The sequence below is a fragment of the Adiantum capillus-veneris genome, chromosome 6 (genome assembly GCF_014529385.1).
Source record: "Adiantum capillus-veneris isolate H3 chromosome 6, ASM1452938v2, whole genome shotgun sequence".
Classification (NCBI taxonomy): Eukaryota; Viridiplantae; Streptophyta; class Polypodiopsida; order Polypodiales; family Pteridaceae; genus Adiantum; species Adiantum capillus-veneris.
The window spans coordinates 35,093,739-35,107,207 of record NC_140936.1 but is presented as its reverse complement, the minus strand read 5'-3'; the positions used below and the strand labels follow the sequence as shown (position 1 = coordinate 35,107,207).

Below are 13,469 nucleotides of genomic sequence, written 5' to 3'. Positions count from 1 at the left end.
ACACATTTTCCCTATTTTAGCCATTTTTCACTTATTATTAATAAGTGACTTTGTTGGGAAACTGGGTAGGGCAAATTGGCTAAGCTAATATATAAGGAAACTAGCGCTAGCACTTTTTGGGAGAAGGACAGCAAAGTTCCAGCAATTGGCAATGCACCTTCTCAGCAAGACCCGACACGACAACCTACCGTTTTTCAGCCAACAAGACAACCTGGCGTTTTTCACCAACAGATCAGCCCTAGGTTTTTGCAATTGCTGATCATCATCAGCGTTTTGCACATTCCCGACGACAGAACCAGCCATAGCATCAGCGCTTCCAGTTTTCAGTTGTTGTTAGACTCCGCACACCAGCCCCAAAGCAGATCTCACCTTCCCGCAGCAAGTCCTCGTCGCACAGTAAGATCAGCCTGCGTTTTCAGTTTCAATCCGCTGTTCGTAGATTTCAGCATTTGCGTTTTCAACGCATCATCGTCGCGTCGTCGTCATCGCAGTCCTCGTCGACGTAGAGTCAGAATTCAGCAGATTTGCAGATTTCAGCCCCTAGCGTTTCAGATTTCAGCCCGTCTCATCGCCGTCATCATTGTCGTCGACATCGTCGACAAGTCCATTGCATCTAGATCATTGTATCAAATTTGTGCAATCAATAGCATAGACCTCTCTCGCCATAGAGAGTGGGGCCCTTGGAGGAGGGTTTGACAACATTCTAGTGTCGTATTCTCTTCTTCTCACTAAAGGAACGGAAGGCTCTACCTTCCATAAGTAAAAGGAACCCTTGAGCACATTTCGGAGCACTCATCTTGAGCAAAGTTCAACATTCACTTCCACTGCACCTTACATCACAGTTCACAAATAGGGATTCCTGGACATGGTGTGGTCTGCAGTTCAATTTTGTAAAAGGCAACCCATGCTGTCACAAGACAGGCACCACGTGCCAATAGAAAAGAACAGACTGAACAGACTTTTAACACTTCAATAACAATAGAACTGAGAGAGAGAGAGAGAGAGAGAGAGAGACAACACGCGACACGGAGTGGCGGAATTCCACCCCAGAGAGTATTGGCCCCAAATTCTGGCGCCCCTTTCGGTATTTCTTTATATTGCATCAACAAAGTACAAGCCGGTACTCCAGACTTTGCACCTTCTCCCGGAAGCATGCCAGAGAATGAGCCCTTAGAACATATTTAAAGGCCCTAGGCCCCAAAGCAGTTTACATGAAAAGCCTTCGAACTCAAAAGCTTCTCATCCAAAAGCAATGCCAAAAAGCTACCAACGTAAATCACAGAAATCCGTACAGCAGTCAACGCAAAAAGCGGAAATCCGTCCAACCTGCCACGTCATCATGTCAGCGTAATTTTTGAAAATCTGCCACATCATTAGTTTGCGCAAGTCTTTTGTGTGTGTGTGTGAGAGTCCAACTTTATTTGAATTCTTTATTTCACTTGGGGCCCCATTGAACGGGGTCCCCATAAGTTGGTAGGACTTCTTCTTCTGTTACTTGTTCTTCTTAGGGTTTAGGTCCCTTGGCCGACATCTACAAGTTGGCTTTATTCTTCAGGGCTTCGACACATCAGCAGTTTGTGACATCTCCCCTCTCGAAAATTTTCGAGGATCATTCCGAGGGACATTCCAAGGGACAATCAGTTTCCTCTTTTTGTTAAGGAGTTAGCTTCTCCTTTCGACTCTTTTGATCAAGGAGTTAGCTTCTCCTTTCGTCCAGATCGGAACTCTTGATATTCCGGCGTAGTAAAATTAGCATCACACCCAGACCATACTGATCTTCCACAAGTGTCTTGATGCACTAAAATTACATACCCAGGCAATCTCATCCATGGCTCCAACCATTGTAGCCTGGTGGCGGTGGTGGTGGTGGAGGTGGGGGCAAAGGTGGTGGCAAAGGCGGTTGCACTCGATCAGGGTCAGATGGCTGCACCATATTCCTGAAAACTCCCACGATAGGAAAAGACGGCTGAGAAGTTTGCCAATTGGAAGCTCTCATACTTTCTAATGCCGGAGAAGGAGGTACCACCTGGGGCATCAGAGGGGGTAACATGTAGTTCAAAAATTGTTGAAAACTTTGCAGCATCGGAAGATTCTACTGAGGATGCAAAGAATGTCGTGGAGTTCGTTGAGCAAAAACTGCAAATATTCTGTTGAATCCATGAATTCCAAGTCTTGGGTTCTTTATGGCTTATGCCCTATAAGACAGAGCAATGAAGACGGGAGCATGCCCGAGGCGCGATGAAGTAAGGGTGGGAGTGGCTAGTAAGTCCGGGGTCGGAGGCCGAAGATCCCTCGGACTGCACAATCAAACAAGAGGTAGTAATCCAAGCTGCGGCAAAAAGAACCTGATTTACAACCAAAGCTGCACAATCAAACAAGAGGAAGTAATCCAAGCTGTGGCAAAAAGAACCTGATTTACAACCAAAGCTGTGCCAGTCAAAGACAAATGCATAGAATACCAATGGCAAAGCTTCCTCTTGATAGACTACAAGACTAACTCAACTTGCTACATAAATGCCCCCCATGAAAGCCAAAATATAGGTGGAATGATCTCACACTCTGAAAACGAAAGTATCTGCGAGTCTGGCCTCACGTTAGCCAAGTGAAGTGACCCCACACTCTTCACTGACAGTCCTCAACTCCCACCAAGAAAACAAAGCACACAATTGAGGAGTCCAGCCTCGCAAGTAAATGGACATGGCCTCAGCAAAGAATAGGAATAAACACGGGGCAAACAAGCAGCCCTTACAGATAGAGTCAGACAGATAAAACCGTCACCAATATGAGTGAAAGCTCTAGAGGCAGATCGATAGAGAGCCACCACTTTGCTAACAGCTCTCTAAGAAACCCCAATCTACCCTATTATGTGCCTTCTCAAAGTCGAGAAGCATAATACTGTCGTCCCACTACCAACCCCCCTTAAACCAGAAAACAAACCCCAATGTTGTGCAGATGCTAATCGAGACTGATCTAACGTACTAATAGAATCAAAAACTAAGAGCATTTTACAGCATAGGCACGCACCAAAGATGGCCGACTGGTCCGACAAATGCAAATCCAAATGAGCTGCAGAGGGCTACTCTTCTCCAATCTGGTCCTTTCTGTCTTTGCTCTGTACAAGTCTCCTGCCAATAAGATAATCTGATAAATAAGATAAGTAGGCTAAAGGGGGGCGTGTAGTGTAAGAGTGTCTTGTAGAGATGCGTGTTTCATGCAATGTATGTGACATGATAGAGAGAGAGAAGGATGTTGTTGGGGGGGTGGGGGGGACACACACAGCAGCAGAAGACCGGGCCTCGAGGGCCAAGTCGAGAGACTGGGCCGCGCAATCACCAATGGCCCAAAGAATGCTGGAGGTGATCATTTGGGTGCGAATAGGCTTCTTGGCAAGCTGAAGTTGATACCAACCCCATGCCCTCTGCATAGCCGCCATGATATCTGTGTTGAGAAACTGCAAGAAACGTGAGTTGAGCAAAGGCTGATGATGTAGAGAGAAGAGAGATCATGGCAAGACTCAGCGTCTCGAGGAACCAGCCTTCCCCCGGAAGAAACACTCCAAAATGGGCTCTGGAAGAGTTGTAAAATGCACACTTCCTTCACCCATTTGTTGGCACCGACTGCTTCCAAGTAGTGATATAGAGGTGGTGCCTATCAAAATTGTGTACATATATTTTTTAGGCACCACTAGTTTAAAATAGCATATCTTTCTCTCTCTCTCTCTAAGCTTACTAGTTTACTAGCATATCTATTTTTTAGGCTTACTAGTTTAAAATAGCATATCTCTCTCTCTCTCTCTCTCTCTCTCTCTCTCAAAGCAGCGTTCTGAAAACTTTTCCAATCATCGACCTCTGCTCAACCTCCCTCTGCAAAGCATAGGCCACCAGCACCTCTTTGAGCTTCCTCTCAGCCTATGCACGGGGTACTCTTTGAAGCCGTGCCCAACCAGCTTGCCCTCCCTCTCTCTCTCTCTCTCTCTCTCTCTCTCTCTCTCTCTCTCTCTCTCACACACACACACACACACACACACAACAAGCAGTGCCTCCGTCTGCGCGTAAGTGTCGGCCTTGTTCACATAGCAGGTGGAACAAAAAATGGCTATATTTTCTTCTACCGTCTATTGTGAACATGGGGAGGCGGTTGAACAAAGAGTGAAAGGAAAATTTTAATAAATTGCATCAATAAACCATAGTTGAAGGAAAAAGAAAATGGCGACGTCAAGCCTGTCAGATCATGTGGAGGGTGGAAGTCGTTTGGACGGGGGGGGGGGGGGGGGGGGGGTTTCAAAATTCAAAAGACATTTTTGTTTCCTGTATTTTCTTCTACCGTCCATTGTGAACCTGGGGCGGCAGAACAACAAAGAGTGAAAGGAAGCAAAGTTTAATGCATTGCATCAATAAACCATAGTTGAAGGAAAAAGAAAATGGCCACGTCAAGCCTGTCAAATGACGTAGAGGATGGAAGTCATTTGGACGAGGGGGTCGAAATTCACAAGGCATTTTTGTTTCATGTCTTGGCAGTCGAAATGAGGTTTCATCGCCGAGCACTATGAACAGGTGCTCTAACATGCGTCTAAGTTGCATTTATACATCCGTATAACAAAAAATGTATGTATAATTCGATATTATACACTTTATATCCGTATTGTATGTGTATATCCAAATAAAATATATTTTGATCGGAATATATTTCGATCGAAATATATTTTACTTTATAAAAAAAAGGTGCCGCGACAGTTTGTTTGAACTGCCGCGCGACAGTGATGCATGTGATAGAGACACACACACACACACATAGAGAAAGAGAGAGAGAAAGTAGTCCGGTAATCACTTCTATTTCTTTTTTTTCTTTTTTTCTAGACTTTGTATTTGCTAGCATTGTTGTTGTGGAGCATTGCTCAAATCTCAGTGTTAGTTTGCAGGTTAGTGCGCTCTCTTTGGCTCTGTTGACCCCCGTATCACACTGCAAAGAGAGAGAGAGAGAGAGTCTAGACACCTGTCCTTGGCTGTGTTGATCCTCGTGACACACTACAAGAGGGGTTTAGACTTTAGACGCTTCATCCTTGACTGCTGCTGACCTCCATGTCGCATTGTAGGGAGTAGCTTAGGATGTTCAATTAGATTTCCCATCTCTGGTTGTTGACCACCGAGTTGCACTGTAGGGAGGGGTTAGCTATCTTACATCTTTTGTTCATGGTTGCTGCTGACCACTGCGTCGCACTGCAGGAACATTGGGTTTAATAGATTCTTCGTCTCTGCCTATTTGCTGACCACCATGTCCCACTATAAGGATTGGGTTTTTAAGTCTTTCGTTCTTGGTTGTTGTTGACCGTCGCATCGCACTGCATGAAGATTGGATTTAATAGATTCCTTATCTTTGGTTGTTGTTGACGACCATGTTGCACTGCAAGGCAGGGTTTAGGGTTTTAAATCCTTTGTTCTTGGTTGTTACTGACCATCGCTTCGTACTGCATGAAGATTGGATTAAATAGATTCCTTGTCTCTGGTTGTTGCTGACCACCGCGTCGCACTGCAGGGAGAGGTTAGGTATTTTAAATCCTCGTTCTTGGCTATTGTTGACCATCGCGTCGCATTGCAGGAAGATTGGATTGAATAGATTCCACGTCTCTAGTTGTTTCTGATCATTGCGTCGCACTGTAGGGAGGGGTTAGATATTTTAAATCATTCGTTCATGGTTGTTGCTAACCACCGCGTCGCACTGCAAGTTGATTAGATCTAATAAATCCCTCGTATCTAACTATTGCTGACCACCGTGTCGCACTGCAAGGAGGGGCTAGGTATTTTAAATCCTTCATCCCTGACTGGTGTGCTGACTACCACGTCGAACTGCAGGGAAATTGGTTTTAATAAAAACTTTGTCTCTGGCTATAGCTGACCACAGCGTCGCGCTGCAGGGAGGGGTTATGTATTTTTAGATCTTTCATTGCTGATTGTTGTTATTGTTCATGAATTTTTTTAATATTTACAATTATATAAGTCAAAGTTATATCTATTCTAGATCTACCTTAATTTTATTTGCTTCATGCATTTTCAGGCTTCAATCATGGTAGAGACAAAGTTATAGCGTTAGCATCGCAAAATCATTTGTGATACTCTAATTTTATCTCTCTATGGAGCTTCAGACGATCATTTGCATTAGGCATTTGATCCACTTCAGGCAAAGTTGGATGATTTTGTGATTGAACTTGTGGAGCAGTTCTGGATATAGCTGTGCAGTGCATTCACTGTTTCATTTGGCCCAGCTCTACGTACTAATGGAGTTATGCACAACACATTAAAAAAATTATTGGGCCAAGTCACTAGAAGCTTTGAGAGTATGGTTAATTTAGAAATCAAAGCCAAACTTGGAATCAGAGAGTGAATGCAGCTTGTATCACAGCTACATTCAAAATTGAAGAGCAAGGATAAGGCCGAAGGCTCTTTTAAACGTCCCTAGGATAGAAGAGGATGTGCCTCCTCCTTCAGGTGTTGAGCCTTAGTTGTACACCTGGATGATACTACATGTCTTGCTATCCTACACTTACTTGGGGACCATTCTTTCACCTGCAAGCACCCCAATTAGGTGAAGGACGTTTTGCAAATGTTAAACAAGTTTTAGTGGCCCATCCCCTCTTCAAAGATCCTATCTATGTGGCAAAGATCTACAAGGACTAGATAAGAAGCAAGCCGACTTTACAAACAGTGCTAGAGGAAGCAACAGCTACTATTGTCCAGCACTGTGGCATGGTATTGCCCCCTGCTCTTGTTCGTTATGGCAAAAGGCCCATGATGATCTTCAAGATTTGGAATGGAGGTCACCTTGAGCAGTGGATTCAGGCCTTTCATCATGATGGAAGCAAGCCTGCAATCAGAGAGTTTTAGCGAACATCTAGGACTATACAACAATTCATAGACAACATTTTGCCGATCTGCAACGCTCTTTTGCAGATGATGAAATTCGTGCATAGTCACAATTTCATTCACACACTAGAAATATTCTACTACATTTTGGCGAGCAAGGAGTGTATGCTAGGATCGTGGACTGAGGACAAAGTACACCATCGAACACTTTGGCAACATTTTTCAAGCTCTGGAATCTCAACCCTCAAACTAGAGTTGATTTCGAATGAGATTTTCCATGGACTGTCCCTGAAAAAATCAGCACCAATCCTCCTCCTTTCACCAAAGCATCTGATATATATAGTCTATCATATATTCTTAAGCACTTGGTTGCGTGTATTCCAGAGCCCTTTGAGGTTCCCAAGCGCAAATGTTTGTGAAATGTAAACAAACATCTTGCTAGTGGAAAATTTCCCAAACCCTTAAATAGACCTAAAATATGAAATTTAAGCCTTTGTTTGAATGGAGCCCATAATGTTGGCTATCATGTTGTAACGGATTCTAACTTGAGGTATGTTGATGATTAGACTAGTAACAATATTTTTTGCCATTGATGGTGTGCAATGCGTAGTGTTATTTCAGACTAGATATTTAATCGTATTTTCATTTAAGTCTTTAAAGTTCTTCAAGTTAGGGTTTTAAAGTATTTCAAGTTGGATCGCCAAAATCCTTTAAACCATCTCTCTTTTTTTAAGCGCATATAGACTTCACTTATATAAAGTTTATTGTTTTGCATTTCAAATATGGAAGATATTGCTCTCGACCAGAATGCACAACAGGTTGATGATCCTTTGCTTAATCACGCATTGGCACAATAAATTTACAAAGAGGAAGAAATCTAGGTGGCTCAAGGAGATCTTAGCGCTTTGGCTGCATCCCAAGAGGACGAATTGAATTTTCAAGGGGAGCCCTTGAATTACAGGCAATGCAGCCAGCTCTGCCCCAAATCATTTCGTACGTAATACATTGTTTTGAGTCAGTGAAAATGCTAAGGCATCTTCTCCCTTAAAAGTTTCAGATTTGCAACACACTATACTCGCGAGAAATATGCTTTCAAGATTTATCCAAATAATAGATTGCCACCAAATAATAATCAAGTGGCAATTTACTTTGTGCAACGTACAATGCTATTGCTATTATGTATTGCGGCTCAAAGTAGATTGGAATGATTGTCCCACTACAGGAGGCATCGATAAAGGACGACCGACCGAGAAGATTCATGCCGCCCGAGAAGCCAATCAAGAAGACTCTCCTTGCAAAAGGGGTTACACATATTTTCCCGAGGAAACAGTAGTCATTGAGAAGTTTGCAACCCAAGGCGTGGATCTGGCAAGTCAAGGAGAGACCCCAGCCATGCTGCGCGCTCGTATAGCAGAGCTAAAAAGAAAGTTAGCATGATACAAGGCAAGATATGGGCCTATAATCGAAGAAGAGATAGGCAATGCTGGTCCAAGTGATTCATTCGGTAATTTAGAATTTCGTGTATTTGATCTTTTAGGGGAGCCAGTCCATGATCTCGATCAAATCTCCTAAACAGTAATGAGCTCTTTTTGTATCTTAAATCTCAAGATTTGTAACCAAAACCTCTTTTTGATATGTAAATCTCTATTTGTTGGAACAAATGAACATGTCGGATTCTGTTGTGATTGTGTAAGTTTTATTCTCTCTCCCTCCCTCTCTCCAACAATAATAGAAGGAAGATAGAGAGAAAGAGAGACAATGAGAGAGAGAGAGAGATTGTGAAGCTAAACTCCACACAGCTTTTGCATAACAAAATTATGAATATAGTTCAAACTTTATAGCTCATTCGTCCCCTCAATCACAGGCACCATTTCATCAATTTCTTCGACATCTAAACATTCGGTTTCAATATCTTTCGGGTTCCATTCCATTTCATCATCGGAGTTGAGCTCATTTGCAATTGCTTCGTGTGTTTGAAAGCGTCCGAAGCTTTCTTCAGTGGCTTGTGTGGCTAACTTTGTTGTCTTATGCATAAGTCGCATGTTATAAAATACATACACCAAGTCCGCAGCTCGTTTGGGACTTAATTGATTTTGTTTTTTAGTATACGTGAAGACCAATTTCTTTCACAGCTACCACTTGAGGCGGCAACAGAAATACTCTCATAGCTACATGTTGAAGTTCCACTTTTTCTCCACCAAACTGGTGTGCTCATCGTCTTGATAGCATCTATATGCTAAGGATGCCCAAACATTCCTTTTGTGATAGTATAGGCTGTCTTTTGTGTGTATGCCACTTGTCCATCCACATTGCCTAATAGCTGGCGGACACACACTTTCTTGAAATCACTGATCATTTCATTGTTTGAAGATTGATCGTGCATCTTGGAACTTGGGATCTAAGACGAGCAGTGCTCCATGAGAAGGAGTATGCAGTTGCTCCCATCGTCTTTTGACAAACGACATCTTCTCTTATCCTACATAAGATGTAGAGTCTTTTAACTTGCAAGAGGCTTCATGAATGTACCAATAAACCCGTCCAAATATAGAGGCTTCTTTGTCCACTAATCGTATCAGATGAGTGAAGGGTTCTCTGACAGTAACAATTTTGTCTACATTTCTCCAAAAAATAGGAGATTTTACAAGCTGGTAGCATTTGGAAGCAGCAAGTTCATACTTGGGATAATTATCAAGCCAAATATCCCATCTTCTATCTACCACTGTTTCAACAAGGGTTGCTTTAACCTGTTGTAGTGTAGAGAGAACGTAATACATTGTCCAAAACGGGTCACATAAAAAATCTGTAAAATTTTTATTGGGGACTTTGTTCTAAATAGAGCGTAAGAAAATGAATGTTCTCTTATAAACTTCACCAAGTAGTTTGCATCTAGAAGAGTTTGCTTAATAAAAGGAACTTTTCCAAAGTCCTTTAAGAGCATATTCAAAGTGTGGGCAGCACATGGAACCCATGAAATCTTTGGATACTTTGCTTGGATTGCTTTTCCAACTGCTTTGTAGCTAGATGCATTATCTATGACAATGGTTGTCACATTTTTAGGTCTCCCTGCTCTTCTGGTCGAATGCTCATATACACCAACAAGATATCTGTTAGGACAAGGGTCCTACAGGGCAAGGCCCAACCTAGGGGGTCAGGGACCTAGGCCAAGGGCCTGGATTGGACCAGTGTGGACTGGGGATCCGCTTAGGCAAGAGCTAGGAGCTAGGCCTATAGAAGGGGCGGTAGGGAGGAGGATCCCAGGTCTTAGTTCCCTAGGTCTTACATTGGTATCAGAGCCACTCTTTTTTGGGAAGACAGGCGTGGTCCTCTCATGCTTTTTGCATGCTCATGCTATTCTCGACGGTGGGGAAGCACCCTTGACAGGCGGGGAAGGCTGGGCCGAGACCCAAGCGGCGTGTGCAAGGCCTCTTGAGGTGGGAGGAGATGGCTCGTCGACAAGCTCCAAATCGCTCATGGTCAGCCTGGATGGGAGCGCGAGGCGGAGCCGGAGAAAACCCGACTCAGTGGTGGGCGCATCCGAGCAACGCATGGAGCCCGACCTCCCTTTCTCTCTCGCGGCGGCTCTGTGGAGAACTCCATCGCCTAGCTTCCCGCTAGTTTCACATCAAGATGCACTAAGGCCTTTGGCCTTGAGCAATTTACTTACGCTAGGGTGCATGCCCACCCTGACATACACCCCATTCCAAAGGGCCATGGCGGGAGCTGCGATAAGGGGCATGGCAGGGAGCCGCCTTTCATCCTATGAAGTGCAGAGCATATTACAACCATGGCATAAACAGTACGTTGAGGTCATAAATCTTGACACATCCGACAACTACGAATTCAAGGAAATTGCAGATCTTTGGAAAACCAAGTTTGGGCAAATAATAGGTTGATCGTCTTCTTTTAACATTGCTATTGGGCAAGACGAATGAATGCAAAGCAAGTCCTAAAACACTTCAAGCTCGATAGCAAGGAGCAAAAATTGCATTTATTGAAGATCCAAAGCAAGTAAGCAGTCGTAAAGGCAAAGAATCTTGGCCACAACGATGGTCATAGACTTGAATTCCTGCAAGACATGGACGGGGTCCCCAAGAACATGGACCGACAAAGGTTATTGATCCGTGGATTTCAACCCAATAATGGATTCCACAGAAGCACGGCTTTCGGTTATCCACCCTAGCTATCGACGTGAAGCCATGAACTTCACAACAATCCCTTCATATTTGATGGAGTTTTGTGATATAGTTGTTTTTTATGGAAGTAAAAGCATGCTTCAAGACCATGTCTGAATGGGAGATGGTTCCACGGGATGTTTGTCAAGGTGTGCGTATAGCCAACAACAAGTGAAGACACGAGTGTTTAGCAGTCATCTAACATCACGGGACTATCATAAGCAAGCAAATACTTTGACGTACGGTCGACGACAAGTACGGGATTTTGGTAGATCCATGCAGGGCATGGTGGTGGAGAAGCAAGGTTGTATCGAGCTTGAGTTTCTCCTCGGTACCATATTCGATTTTTGGGTTAGCAAGACTTGTCGGTAGGTGTACTTAATAAGATAAGCAATTCATTTTTGTTTATGGAGCATCTGCTTGATAGCTATGATATGCAATAGACGTGCATACACTTTAGGCATGCACAGCACAAGCATGGCTTGTGAAAATTACTGTAAGCACCAAAATTTGGCATCAAGCATGGCTTGAGTACCAACCACCTTGCTCTGCCGCATGACTTTTCAATGATTCAATTTGATGATATAGCATAGCAAATTTGCAAAAAAAAGAAAAAGTATCTCAAGGAGACATACACCGCCTCTTTTTGGACTTGTTAAAGGCAACAAGTTGCCCGGCATGGCCGACTCCTTCTTACTGTTTCTTGCAGATGACAGAGGATGCATCCCACACACAGTACTGAGTCACATCCGTTGGCTCTCACGACTCTCACATTAAGCTGTTTCCCGTTTGGCATATGCTATGAGCATACACAATGGGGAAGGAACAGGCAAGGTGTTTACAGGTGGATTCAATTTTGCAAGTTATGGCCTTATGTACCAGACGGGTGTATAAGACATACGAGGGCGTCTGTGCAGATATAGCTATGGGTCGTTTTGCAATGATTTTTCCTCCCAACTTTCATGACAATTGCTTGCAGCAACAACGACCAGTGCTTTGGCAATTTTATATGCAACAAGGCTTTGGAGAACTAGCAAAATAGGGAATATCAACTCACCGAATCCCTACCAATCTAAACTGTGCAAGGCACTTATGGTTTTGGTTCTCACGGTTGAGGACATTACTCTCCGCAAGGGCTTACCAGACGGGATGCAAGGCATGCTACTTAGGTGGATTCAATTCTACCGCTTCGTGAATTACGCTTCCGCTATCACACTTGCAACTCTATCACAGACAGACTAAAAAAGGGATTGTTTACAACAACACTAAACAGAACCTAAACTTTCAACTTATTTCACAGGCGAAGTGCCATATTAAGTCATTCGTGTAAAGTCACGACCCCATACATGGTAAGTGGGGCAAGCTGTGGCTTGTTTTTTCTCTTTCCTCTCTCGACGACAGCATTATACAGGAAGATTGTTGCATGCTTATAGGATAAGCTGCCAGTCAGACATAAGATGTCTAAGAGCACACATTCTGGGCACACACACACTAGAAATTTAAGGAAAATTCCTTAGCCCAGCATGCTCTTCTTATCTCTCTTTCTTATTTCTCTCAAAGAATACTGCATACTTTCTAAGAACCTTTTGCTGCATGTTTCACTAGTGAGTCCTTATGAGCCAGGATGCTCTAACTCTCAGCTAGAAATTGGACAAGATGCCATCCACATTAGGCTTCATCGGTTTGAAGATCGAACACTAATTTCCATGAGGGCTATGAGCCACACACGCTGGCTAAGAACCATTGTTAAATCTAGGGTAAGGTCCACTTGTTGGTATTCCTTGGATGATTGTTCTCAAGATCGAACAGCTCTACCTAGTAGAGTACCCATTGACGTTAATTGACAAGCAAGCGTCTTGTCATTACGGATGTTTAGGGTGTCATTTTTGCACTACATTTTTTTAGTGCGACGTTCAAGTGATTTTTTGATCATCTTAAACTCACACTAGCTGATCTCTACCATGGAGTATAGACGTAGCAATCAGTTGTGACAGCATGGTTGTACATAAGAGCTCGGCAGTTCACTTGTGTGGATTTCCTGCTCTATCTATAGCACTATGGCGTGTCTATGGACATACTGTTTTGGGGTAAGACCCAGCGGGTGATTGTTACATCACCCCATAGGCATTAAGGATCACAGGTTGATTTGCATTGAGGATCCCGGATGATCTCTCCCAATTATACTTTCAAGGAAAGAATCCCGCAATCTACCACACGCGGTAGTGGACGCACACACTTTTCAAGTTGATTCCAATCATTCTGTACATGGTTGACTATGTTGTTTACCGTTATCTGCTAGCTGAGGAGTTTCTATAAAGAGTCTTACCAAGGGGTTTGACTATGTAGATTCTAATCCAAGGGCTTGGATTGCAAAGGAAACACCCAGGGTTTCCAGTGCAATGCTGTTTTTTTTTTCCAGGTAGGGGACGTGCTCCTCTCC

General features: G+C 43.5%; 1 protein-coding gene across 1 annotated transcript in view; it reads right to left on the bottom strand.

The window, feature by feature from the left end:
- LOC147455343 (Peroxisomal membrane 22 kDa (Mpv17/PMP22) family protein) overlaps window positions 1-3,607 on the bottom strand; it is a 113,225-nt gene extending 109,618 nt beyond the window's left edge. The window contains exons 1-2 of the mRNA XM_086514146.1: window positions 3,278-3,607; window positions 3,025-3,125 (exon numbers count right to left, since the gene is read on the bottom strand). Coding sequence (XP_086370272.1) covers window positions 3,025-3,125; window positions 3,278-3,433 — 257 coding nt within the window. The 5' untranslated portion in view covers window positions 3,434-3,607. The remainder of the gene's footprint in view (window positions 1-3,024; window positions 3,126-3,277) is intronic.
- Window positions 3,608-13,469: the final 9,862 nt, after the last annotated feature.